The 12,500-nt window shown below is 43.3% G+C and overlaps 2 protein-coding genes across 2 annotated transcripts; both read left to right on the forward strand.

The window, feature by feature from the left end:
- Positions 1–6,698: 6,698 nt before the first annotated feature.
- LOC143034818 (uncharacterized) lies at positions 6,699–8,177 on the forward strand. Its single transcript, XM_076201164.1, has one exon. It carries the CDS (start codon positions 6,699–6,701, stop codon positions 8,175–8,177), a length of 1,479 nt encoding a protein of 492 aa, XP_076057279.1.
- A 260-nt stretch (positions 8,178–8,437) lies between these two features.
- On the forward strand, positions 8,438–9,307 carry LOC143034819 (uncharacterized). The gene has a single exon (XM_076201165.1). It carries the CDS (start codon positions 8,438–8,440, stop codon positions 9,305–9,307), a length of 870 nt encoding a protein of 289 aa, XP_076057280.1.
- The last annotated feature ends 3,193 nt before the right edge of the window (positions 9,308–12,500 follow it).

The raw sequence follows: 12,500 nt of genomic DNA on the forward strand, positions 1-12,500 counted from the left end.
GATGACCTTGTTTGCATCACCCTTGTTATAGCCTTTGATCCACTTGAACACTTCTATTAGATCACCCCGCACTCTGCGTCTTTCCAGAGAGTGTAAGTTTAGGTGCCTAAGCCTCTCTTCGTAAGGCAAATTTTCGAGTCCTTGTATCATTTTGGTCATTCTTCTCTGTACTGATTCTAGTGAATTTACGTCCATTCTGTAGGACGGAGACCAAAACTGTACCGCATAGTCAAGGATGGGTCTAACTATCGCTAGATAGAGTTTAATAATTACCTCTGCACTTCTATTCGTTACCGTCCTAGCAATGAAGCCTAATGCACTGTTAGCTTTATTTCTGGCGCTAATACACTGCTTCCTGGTTTTAAGGTCCGGACTCACCAGAACTCCCAAGTCCCTCTCGCACTCAGATTTTTCTATAAACGTGTTATCTAAGTTGTATCTATTTTCGGGGTTGTGTAGCCCTACGTTTAACACGCTACACTTAGAGATATTGAAGTTCATTTGCCATTTCACCGACCATGTTAACAGCTTATTAAGGTCATCCTGCAGAATCTGGGCGTCGTCTCCTGACCTAATTAGGCGTCCTATTTTAGTGTCGTCCGCAAACTTACTAACATCACTATTTTACCCTTCGTCTAAGTCGTTTATATACATAATGAACAACAAGGGACCCAAAACCGAGCCCTGGGGGACCCCGCTAGTAACATTGCCCCACCTAGATTTTATTCCATTTATGGTGACCCGCTATTTTCTGTTACTAATCCAAGCTCTAATCCATTCTAACACTTTTCCTCCTATGCCATGGGCTTTGATTTTATTTAGTAGTCTCTGGTGTGGCACTTTGTCGAACGCTTTGCTAAAGTCAAGGTAAATAACATCGTAATTTTTATTGTTGTCTGACGCCTTATATACCTTAGTGTAAAAGGATAGAAGATTAGTCACACATGACTTACCCTTGGAGAAACCATGCTGTGAAACACGAATTAAATTATGCCCTTCAATGTGTTCTCTGAGTCTATTTACTATTATTGATTCAAGCATTTTTCCTATAACCGATGTCAAACTGATTGGCCTGTAGTTGCATATAGACGATCTATCTCCCTTCTTAAAAACAGGAACGTTTGCCTGCCTCCAAGCAGTTGGAACAGAACCAGTGTCTACCGATTTATTGAATATTTCAGTTAACTGGTCGCAGATTTCAAATTTACACTCTTTAAGCATTCTTGGAAAAATTTCGTCTGGACCCGGAGATTTTGTAGCTTTAAGTCTGTCAATCTGCTTGACTACTTCTTCTTTACTAATGCTGATATTAGTTAGACTACTTTCTTCATCCCCTCTGAAAATCGGATCGCAGTCAGGTACTTTATCTAACCTCTCATTAGTAAACACCGATAGAAAATAATTGCTAAACTCCTCACTCATTTTTTCTTCCGATTCAATCATGACATTTTCATCGTTTTTAATTGGTCCTATTCTTTCTTTATTTTTTGCTTGACTGGCAACCTTGATTTCATAATTACGCTTCGCTGAACGTGTATTCCTTACTAGCTTTGCCATTTCGTTATATCTTGATCTAAGGTGTGATTCCCCGTTTTTCATTTTTACGTAAAGTCCTCTTTTCATTCCGATCTCATGTTTCAATCTGTCCGTCATCCATTTGGGAGTATTACTATCTTTCCGTATTGACTTTAGGGGGATAAGTGTATTTTGTGCATTAATAATTAGATCAGTTAGATTGTTATACATTTCATTTAAATTACTGACCTGACTGTTGGGCCCTCGCCCCCAATTGACCTGACCTAAGGTATGCGTAATACCCTCCTTGACCCAGACCTGACCTAAGGTATGCATATTACCATCCATGACCCACACCTGACTACCAGCCCCGCGACGAGAATCAAGAATGTCTGAAACGTCCGCCTGGCTTTTCGTATTCAATTTCAAATAGGTTTTAATATTGTCAAATTTTGCTTTCCTGAAGTCTGGTACTTGAACGTTATTCGTACTTTTTATTTTTCCCAAATAACATTAAATCTTATTTCTTGATGATCGCTAAAGTCTAGACTATCTCCCACTATTACGCTGCTAATTTGGTGCTCATTATTTGTTAGAATTAAGTCCAGGGTATTTTGTCCCCTCGTAGGATCGGTAATCATTTGTTTTAGGAAATTATCCTGCACCACATCTAGGAATTTCTTCACTTCATGATCTCCTATTAAAGTTCCCCAGTCAATGTTTCTATAGTTATAATCTCCCATGATTACAACGTTTTTGTACTGGGACGCTCTGTGAATTTCATGAATCAGGGAATCAGTCTGCTCAATGCTGAGGTTAGGAGGTCTATACAAGACGCCAATAATAACTTTCTTATTCTTGCAAATAACTTTCTTATTCTTGCGATGAATTACATCATGTGATGCATTACATCATGTGGAAGAACAGAAGTTGTTAGACCTACTTTAGCATCTGATCCAAACAACGCAGCAATTGGTGACCTTTTAATGCCAGAGTGGTAGCTAGAGTTTTTTTGAAACTGCAACAATTTTAATCCAACTTCCCAGTCTGTAATTTGGTTATCACCCAACCAGGCTACCAACATATCTTTGATATCACAATTGGCACGTTCAACTGACCCCTGACTCTGGGGATGTCTTGGTTTTCCATGAACCATTACGAGATCAGGCCAAAGCAGTTTAAGTTCAGTTATAACACTAGCAGTAAACTCCGATCCATTGTCACTCTGTAAAATTTCTGGTGCGCCAAGTAAAAGAAAAATATCCACAAGCTGATAAGCAACCTCCGCAGCACGTTTTGATGTGAGAGGTCTCAAGACACAGAACTTTGTAAGGTGGTCTTGGTGGGGCTAAGCAAAGATTGGCGATTAACTTTGTATACAAAATTAAAACATCGATCATCGTTGAGCCCTGAACGATCACCGTTTTGCAATGGACGATCATTGTTGAGCCGTGGATGATCATCGTTGAGTCAAGAACGATCATCGTTAAGCCATGGTGCCAAAGTTCTCGAAGCTGCCGAAGTTCTCGAACGTGCCGAAGTTCTCGAAGGTGTCGAGGTTCTCGAAGTTCTCGAAAGTGCCGAAATTGTCGAAGGTGCCGAAGTTCTCGAAGGTGCCGAAGTTCTCGAAGGTGCCAAAGTTCTCGAAGGCGCCGAAGTTGTCGAAGGCGCCGAAGTGGTCGAAGGCGCCGAAGTGGTCGAAGGCGCCGAAGTTGTCGAAGGTGCCGAAGTACTCGAAGGTGCCGGAGTTCTCGAAGGTGCCGAAGTTCTCGAAGGTGCCGAAGCTCTCGAAGGTGCAGAAGTTCTCGAAAGTGCCGAAGTTCTCGAAAGTGCCGAAGTTCTAGAAGGTCTGGAAGGTCTCGAAGGTCTGGAAGGTCTCGAAGTTCTGGAAGGTCTCGAAGGTGCCGAAGTTCTCGAAAGTGCCGAAGTTCTCGAAGGTCTGGAAGGTCTCGAAGTTCTGGAAGGTCTCGAAGTTCTGGAAGGTCTCGAAGTTCTGGAAGCTTTCGAAGTTCTGGAAGGTCTCGAAGTTCTGGAAGGTCTCGAAGTTCTGGAAGGTCTCGAAGTTCTGGAAGGTCTCGAACTTCTGGAAGGTCTCGAAGATCTCGAAGTTCTTGGTGTTCGTAGACTGCCCGTCCGGCAACCCCGTCTCACTGGCGAGTTGTCAACAGACGCCATGAAAAGAGTCTAAGAAGTATATATATATGTATATATATAATTATGTATATATATATATATGTATGTATATATATATGTATGTATATATATATATGTATATATATGTATATATATATATATATATATGTATATATATAAATATATATATATATATACGTATATATGTATATATACGTATATCAATCAATGAATAACTAAAAATAAAAAAGTCCACTGAGATAAGGCATGTGTTTCTTTCGTCCTTCCGGCCTATCCGTGGCAAACAGGGACACCGAAAGCGGTGGGGGTAAGCAAAGATTGGCAATTAACTTTGACGGGGAACGTCACTCCGGAGACGTGCACGATGCCCCAAAACGCGGCAATCAAGAGAAGGCGGCAACACCATTTATGGAAGTGGGTGGCTGATTGCAAGAAGGTCTCAAAAGGAAGTCTTGAGAATAACCGGGTGTTGCAGAATACTTTACGGGCTGAACACAGTAAAGCATTTTCTGAACTTTATAATAACACGAAGATTTTTTCGGTCCACAAAACAATTAAAGAATTCCACAGGAAAGTCATTCGGTTCAACGCTTCCCTAAGGGAGTGCAAAGATTTTGAGTACAGCGACGAAAAGTTTGATACTCTGGAATTGTTTGATGGAGAAATAACAGAAGAATATTCAAATGGTTTTTCGAAGCATTGCTTTGTGGGGTACAAAAGTTTCACGAAACATGGTGGACGAAGCGACCATAGAATCTACCAGATGCATTATCTTGATTTATCTTATAAGGCATACCAGAGGGCTAAACGTTACAACAAATATGCGGTCAAGAAGGTCAAAGACGCGCTGAAGAAAAAGAATGACCGGCGTCCCGTGAAAGAGGAAACGCCCGAGAACCTTTCTGGTGCACCAGGGAATGATAGTCAGCAGTTTTCGAGTAAATTGGAGGCAGAGAAGTTAAATGAGGACCGAGCACGAGAAATTTTTCAAAAGACGGAAGAGAGGGTCTCAAAAATAGAAATGCGCGCAAAATTGAAGGAAGAAAAGACCAAAAAGATACGAGAAGCACGAGAATTGCGGGTGTTAAAGAGAGAGGAGAAAGCCCAAAAGATACGAGAAGCACGAGAACTGCGGGAGTTCAAAAGAGAAGAAAAGGTCCAAAAGATACAAGAAGCGCGAGAATTGTGGGCCGAAAAAAGGAAGAGACGTGAGGCGTTTAAGAAAGTGAAAGTTTTCCTGCGATTTGGAGAGACTCCTTACGATTTTTCAGAGGAAGAGAAAAATACTCTTGACAAGTTGAGAAAAGAACGATCCGAACGTCATTTGAAGGAGCCAGATTCCGACCAGCGAGAAACTGTGAGGGAGGAGTTGCTTGGGTTTCTTAGGGAAAACTCTGTTCAAACTTTTCCGCATCACATCGGCCAATTGCGGGATTTCAAATGTAAAGTCTGTTCAGCTTTGCTGTGGAAACGAGAAAACAAAACAATCTGTTGCAACTTGGGTCAAACTCCTTTATTGTTGCCCTCAGATATTAAGGACGGGACAATAAGAGAGCTCTACGAAGGTAAAACCGTTCTCTCTGAAAGATTTTTGAAACACATCGCTGGTTTCAATTTAGTGTTTTCTTTCACATCTTTTGCGACTTCGAGTAAGCTGGAGAACGCAGGGGAAAAGGCACTGTGTTACAAAATTCAGGGACGAGTGTACCACAGACTAGGCTCATTGAAGCCCGGGTTGCTAAAAAAGGGGTCTTTGACTGGGAAAGACGTGCATTTTGATCATGACAGTAATTCTGAGAAAAACCCGTTTTGGAGGAAGAATAATTCTTTCTTGGATCTTTATTTCTACCACGAGAAAGATCAGCAGATTAAACTTCGCACTCTGGCGGTTCAACATTTTTCAAAGTCAGGAAATGGCAAGGGGAAAATGAACGAAACGGAGAAGAGACGAGCTAGGGAGGAAAAGGTTCTTTCAGAGAACGAGAAGATTATCACACACTTTTACGAATACATGGCAAAACATAACGCGTGTCTGTCTGGGATGTTGAAAGAGTTAGAGACGGCTAAACAGCTCATGGAAGCTCACGTCAAGAAATATGGCAAATTACCCCAGGTGTCTATTACGTTGAAAGCCGCTGAGAATCTAACAACCCGCGAACATAAAGGAGTCTACCACCTTCCCACTTCTTCTTCGCAGGTGGGAGCCATCGTTAATTTGGGCCCCTCAAGAGACCCATTGGAAATAGTGATAGGTTCCCCAAAGGAAGATTCAAAATTTAGTCTCAGACTTATGAGTCACACCAACTTCTTCTACGATGTTTTTCAGTATCCTCTCCTGTTTCCCAATGGAGACGTCGGTCATTCTTGCACTCTGAAAAAGCAACGCAAAGCAGACATCTGTTGTTCAAAACATGTTCCTGCAACATACAGTAGGCTAAGCCCTTGCATGTACTACGCCTCTCTTTACATGGAAAGAGAAGGTGTTTTCAATTATGTGACTAAAAGGGCCCGTCTTTTCCAACAATTTGTTGTGGATAATTACGTGAAAGTTGAGTCTGACAGGTTGTCTTTCATCGAACACAATCAACAGGAGTTGCGGAAAGAGCGCGCTGATATTCTTATAGGGGACGGGGATAACCGAAAGGCGGGTCAACGGGTGATTATCCCTGCTTCATTTGTTGGGGGCCCAAGATACATGAAAGCGCGGCAGCAAGACGCCTTGGCTTTTGTGTCGTCTTACGGGTCTCCAGATTTTTTTATCACCTTTACAATGAATCCTCATTGGGAAGAGTTGAAACAAGCCGTGGAGGCTGGACAGCCTGATGGACGATCTGACGATAAAAAACGTGTTTGGGCGCGTTAAGGCACACCTACTGAGTGTTGAGTGGCAGAAAAGAGGTCTCCCTCATGTTCATATCCTTCTTTGGATGGAACGCCACGTTACTGCCGATTTCGTCTCTAGGGTGATATCAGCTGAGATACCTGACAAAAATAAAGAGCCGCGCTTATATGAGATTGTGATAACGAACATGATACACGGCCCCTGTAGAGGCTTTGACGAGTCCCAACTATGTTGTCAAGGAAAGTACGGTTCCACATCATTGTGTGGAAAGGGTTTTCCGAAAGTGTGCAGGGGCGACATGTACTTTGGGAACAACGGGTACCCTCTGTATCGAAGGACAGCAGTAAGTGAAGGGGGCCACTCTTTCGAGAAAAAAGTAAAGGGAGAGAAAATCAAAGTTGACAATTCATGGGTTGTCCCCTACAGCCCGTACCTATGTTTAAAGTATAACACGCACATAAATATTGAGTGCTCAAATTCTATAAAGTGCATAGCCTACGTTACAAAGTACGTCAACAAAGGATGTGACCGCATTCTGTTTTCGAAAACGAAAGAAGGGGAAGATGTTAATGAAGTGAGAAAATTCCAGGAGGCACGATTCGTCAATGCGAATGAGGCGTCGTGGAAGATTTTCAAATTTGCGATTCACAGAAGTCACCCCCCTGTGGCAACTCTTGACTTGCACCTAGAAGGAGAGAACGCGGTATTTTTCAAGGAGAACGCGTCTAAGGAGGAGATCGATAGAAAAACCTCTAAAGACACTCATTTGACAGCTTTCTTCAAACTGTGTGCGCGATTCGAATTTGCAGCGGGCCTATATTATAATCAGCTTCCCAACCAATTTGTTTTTAATAACACTAGCAGTGTCTGGGAAGAAAGAAAGACGACAGCATCTTCTCTAGGAAGGATACGTGTTGTCACAAATAAAACTGTCGAGCTCTTCTATTTGAGACTACTTTTAACACACGTAAAGGGGCCTACGTCTTACGAGGATCTTCGGACATTTGAAGGGGTGATCTACCCCACTTACAGAGAAGCCGTTAAAGCGATGGGACTCCTAAACGACAAAGAAACTTGGAAGAAAACTATATTGGAAATCATCAACCACACTAATGACCGCAATCAGTTGCGAGCTATTTATTTGAGCATGCTGGTGTTTTCGGAATTAGAGGACCAGTCAGGTATCTGGGAAGAGACCAAAGATTTGTTCGCCAGTGACTTCCTGCAGCGCCAAAAAGCGACGGAATACAACGATGAAATTTACCTTGACGCTCTAAACGATATCCAGGAACATGTATGGAACTGCGGAGAGGGCTCTATCACCCAATATGGGCTACCACTTTCAAGATGTGGCGAGAAAACATCAAACATCATACGCCGAGAAAAGGCCTATAACAAAGAGAAGTTGACAGAAGAGGTGAAGGAGAAGTCTCTTCTTCTGAACAGCAAACAGAGACTCTGTTACGATACTGTGCTATTTCGCATCGAGAACGCCCAAAAGTACAGGCACAATGGGATATTCCTGGATGCTCCAGGTGGGACGGGAAAGTCTTTTGTGCTCAACATTTTATTGGATACTGTTCGTTCTCAGGGTAAAAATTGCCTTGGCTGTCGCTTCATCGGGTATCGCCTCTACTGTTTTGCATGGAGGAAGAACTGCACATAACATGTTCAAGATCCCGTTAATGGATTACAACGAAGTGTGAGTCTGTAGCATCAAGAAAAACTCAGAGTTGGCGAAGCTCCTATCAATGACGTCTCTAATAGTCTGGGATGAAGTTGTGATGGCAAACAAGAACACGTTAGCTACTATTGATGTTTCCCTTCGGGACATTTTGGGCGTTCCAGGAAGGTTTATGGGGGGGGATACTATTTGTCTGTGCGGGAGATTTTCGTCAAATCCTCCCAGTTATAAGAGGGGGAGGAATGAATGATGAGCTCGAATACTGTATAAAGTCCGGTTATTTCTGGGACAACCTTTTAAAGTTGGAACTAACACGTAACGTGAGACTCAAGGCAGATGACGCAAAGAACAAGATATTTGCGAAAAATCTATTGGCTCTGGCTAGAGGGGAGAGTGGACCCGTAAAACTTCCCGAGAAGTTTGGGATTGTCGTTGAGACCCGTAAAGAGTTAGTGGACAAAGTCTATGATAATTTAAGGGAAAATCACCTGAATGCTTCATATTTCGAGAAGAGGGCTATCATTTCCCCCACAAACGATGATGTCGACAGGATAAACTTGATGGTCTACGATAAGTCTGAAGAACCAGAGAAAGTGTACATGAGTGTTGACACTGCAATGGAAGAAGTAACGGACATTCAGACATCGGTTTTCAATGCCATAACGAGCCCCTCTCTCCCTCTTCACATGTTGAGACTGAAAGTAGGAAGTGTCATCATGGTTATGAGGAATATATGCCCTCCCAAGTTGTGTAATGGGTCCAGAGTAATAGTGACTAATCTTAAAAAATATATCATAGTCGAAAAGATCTTAGGCGGTACACACAGGGGTGAACAGGTTTTACTCCCGAGAATTACTCTGGAGTCTACTGATACCACTATACCATTCAAGCGGAAACAATTCCCTGTTAAGCTTAGTTATGCGATGATGATAAACAAATCTCAGTGGCAGACATTTGATAGGTGTGGAATATTGCTTGATTCTGCACAGTGCTTTGCCCACGGACAACTTTATGTCGCCTGCTCAAGAGTTACAAGCTGGAATTCTCTCATCATATACACAGGTTGGGAAAAAGTGAACGACGATTTCAGGATGAAACTACCACGCAATTGAGTGTATAAAGAACTTTTCGTTGAGAGTCTTTCAGAAGAAGATAAACCTCCTGAAGCGGTCGTAGTTTCTGACGACCAAGAAGTTGCTTTGGCCGAAGAAGAGCCTGACCAAAGCATTGTAGAGATACCCAAAGAAGTGTACACGATCTCAGAAGAGGAAGCCGTAGATATGTTGCTGCCCGCGTCGTACGATTTGTGCTACGAAAGAGAAGAAGAGGTCGACCCTGCCTCCAGTTTCTCTATCTCTATCAAGGAGGAGTTGGAAGAGAAAATAGAGGAAGTTGGCCAAAAAATAGAAGAGGTCAAAAAGATGCTAAAAGAGAACAGAGATACCACCACTGAGAGCAACAAGAGGTGCAGCGACGACGACGAGGGAGAATCTTCTACTAAGAAGTAGTGCCGGCGGCTTTAAGTTGAAGAAGTTAAAGATGACTAATAAAACACGAAGCTCCCGGGAGCGAAGCGAGCAGCGCGAAGCGAGCAGCGCCGCAGGACAAGCGCCCACGGCGTCGTCGTCGTCGTTGTCGTCGTCGTCGTCGTCGTCGTCTTCGTCTTCGTCATCATCATCATCATCATCATCATCATCATCATCATCATCATCATCATCATCATCATCATCATCAGTAGAAACCTCTTTAAAAACAGTGAAATGAAAGTAACAAAAGAGGAGGAAAGACATCTTGGCACTGTGATCGGCTCTGGATCATTTAAGAAGTAATATATCGAAAACAAAGTTATCGAATGGGTGGCGGAAGTTAGGCCACTAGCCAACTTTGCAAAGACCGAACCCTAGGCGGCATATGCTGCCACTTCGCTCGCGGGCGCCGCAGGCCAAGCACCCACGGCGTAGCCGTGGCTGGCGCAGCCAGGTGCTTGTATGTATATATATATATATAAATATTTCTAGGGCACAGGTTTTCACGTAGACAATTTTGATTGAAGTCAACTGCGCTAATAGCTTTGGCTATCTTAAAATTCAAATTCTTCAGTTTGAAGAATAATTTTTTGTCTTCACAGTTCAAAGTATGAACGTAATCATTCATAATTTCAAAATCATGAAGAAGGGGGTGCAGTAAAAGGCGCTGCTGAATGCCAATGGTTATAATGACACAATGCAACAGTACAAAAGCTGTTGACACAAACACCGAAAACTTAAGTCTTTTCGCCTCTCACGGAGGCTTCTTCAGGGTGAGAAGAACTATAAATTCAAAGGCTAACTAGGTCTGCTATCGAAGAATTTGAATCTTAATATATATATATGTATACATATTGGAAACTGGTATGTTATAACACATTTGTAAATGTTCTGCTGAAGAGGACTACAGATAGTAGTCGAAATATACAGTTTTTCTGTACTTCCGATATTATTTCTCCGATAGTGTGATTATAATGAATATATATATATTATATATTATATATTATATATATATAATTATATATATATATAATTATATTATATATATATATAATATAAAATGACAACATTCTTGCTGTCATTCAACATTCAACATCTTTTATGCAGCTTCTGTTTTTCTAATGAAGATTTTTCCTTCTGGAGGATGAGCGTATACTAGATCTCCATAATCTTCCATTTATTTCGTCTTTAGCAAGACATCTTCTGGAAATCCTCTCCGCTTAAAGAAAAGGAAAAATCAGTCCAAATCAGGTCATTTTGCGTTTTTTTTTTTTTTTTTGGGGGGGGGAATAACATTCGGTGCCACGGGCCACATAATTCTATAGGGTGGCCAATTGGGGTGCACACTTGGAATTCCGTCCCTTTTTTCTCGTGTGATAAATCTCCCCTCGGGAAGCTTCTCACACATCTCTGCCTGTTCTGCTCCTCCCGGTGATTTTGACTTTGCCGCACCTGCCAGATATTGGCCCTGGCCTTGGCCCCGGCCTAGGGGTCCGGCACGGTCCAAATAAAGTCGGTGAGAGCCAGCTTTTGCGACTCCGTGAAGGTCTCCTCACCCCTGAGGCAGGTCTCGAATGCCCCTACGGGTGCCCTCTTCAGGTGGCTCCTCACGCCTCCCCTCAACCATTTGTCTTCGGGCTTCTTAATCGCGGGCACGGAGTAGGGCAGGAGCCTCTCGATCATTTTAAAGAAAACGCAGTCAAGTGACCAGACATCGGTGTAGGGGTGTTGGGTCCTGCCCAGCATCTTTGGTAAACGTCCGGCCTCCTGACTGCAAGATGAAAGTCACTTTGAGGACCTTTCTGCTGATGACCAGGACAACAGTATCGCCTTGAGATCGAGGTGGATGAAGTGCCTCTCGTGCATGAGGGCTACGGCTGCTACGAACTGCCTGAAGAAGACAATGGCCCGGCTGCCCCACGCCGGGGAGTGTGAGCTGGTGTGCCTCTGCAACAAGTCGCTCGGGGTGCCACCGGGGCATACTCGGTGAACAACGATGATCTCCTTTTCCCTCTCCCTGTCCACCAGTCGCGCAATGTTCAGGTGGACCAGCGCCGAGACAGCCTCGATCTCTTGCATGAAGGTTCACCTGGTGATGGCGTGGTCCCTTCGCTTGGGGATTTTGGCAACGCTCAGGAGGCCCGTGGAAATGCTCCCCTTGTCCATCCTAAACCTGACGGTGTAGTTAGCGAAGAAGGACGACCTCGCCGGCCCTCTAGAAGTCAAGCGAAATTCCTCTTTAGTAGCTGCTGCTTGACGAATAAAGAACATCCTGGTGAGGTTCTTCTGAGTCCTCTACGTGAGCGACCTCATTAGGCGGAGTCACTTTGACGACAAAGACGACAAAGGACGAAGGCCTTTACGCCAGAGTCAAGCCTGAAGAATTCTTGACGCAACAAGCGAAAACAGAGCAAAGGCACGCGCACAGACTGAACGTGCAATGACGCACGCGTGCGCAGTCGAAGCCGTGAGGTCGAAGCGGTGAGGTCGAACCACTACGACGTCTTCGTTAAGTCGACCGTGGGAAGCCATACAAGACAAGCACTCAGGCATCGAAGGGGAGATTTGGTTAAATACGCGCGCGCGCGCGCGTGTGTGTGTGTGTGTGTCTAGTACGTTTAAAAACCCATACCTTTATGATTTCTTACATACGTATTTAACTCTAGTTTCGTTTAAAAATGTTTTTGTGTGTCTGTGTTGAACATTGAATTTCTAGTTTATCTAAGAATACCAAATTATTAAGCTCCCTTAACCCATTCCTTATGTATCAATAGCACAG

The sequence above is a fragment of the Oratosquilla oratoria genome, chromosome 18 (genome assembly GCF_046742065.1).
Source record: "Oratosquilla oratoria isolate Oo_2021 chromosome 18, ASM4674206v1, whole genome shotgun sequence".
NCBI lineage: Eukaryota > Metazoa > Arthropoda > Malacostraca > Stomatopoda > Squillidae > Oratosquilla > Oratosquilla oratoria.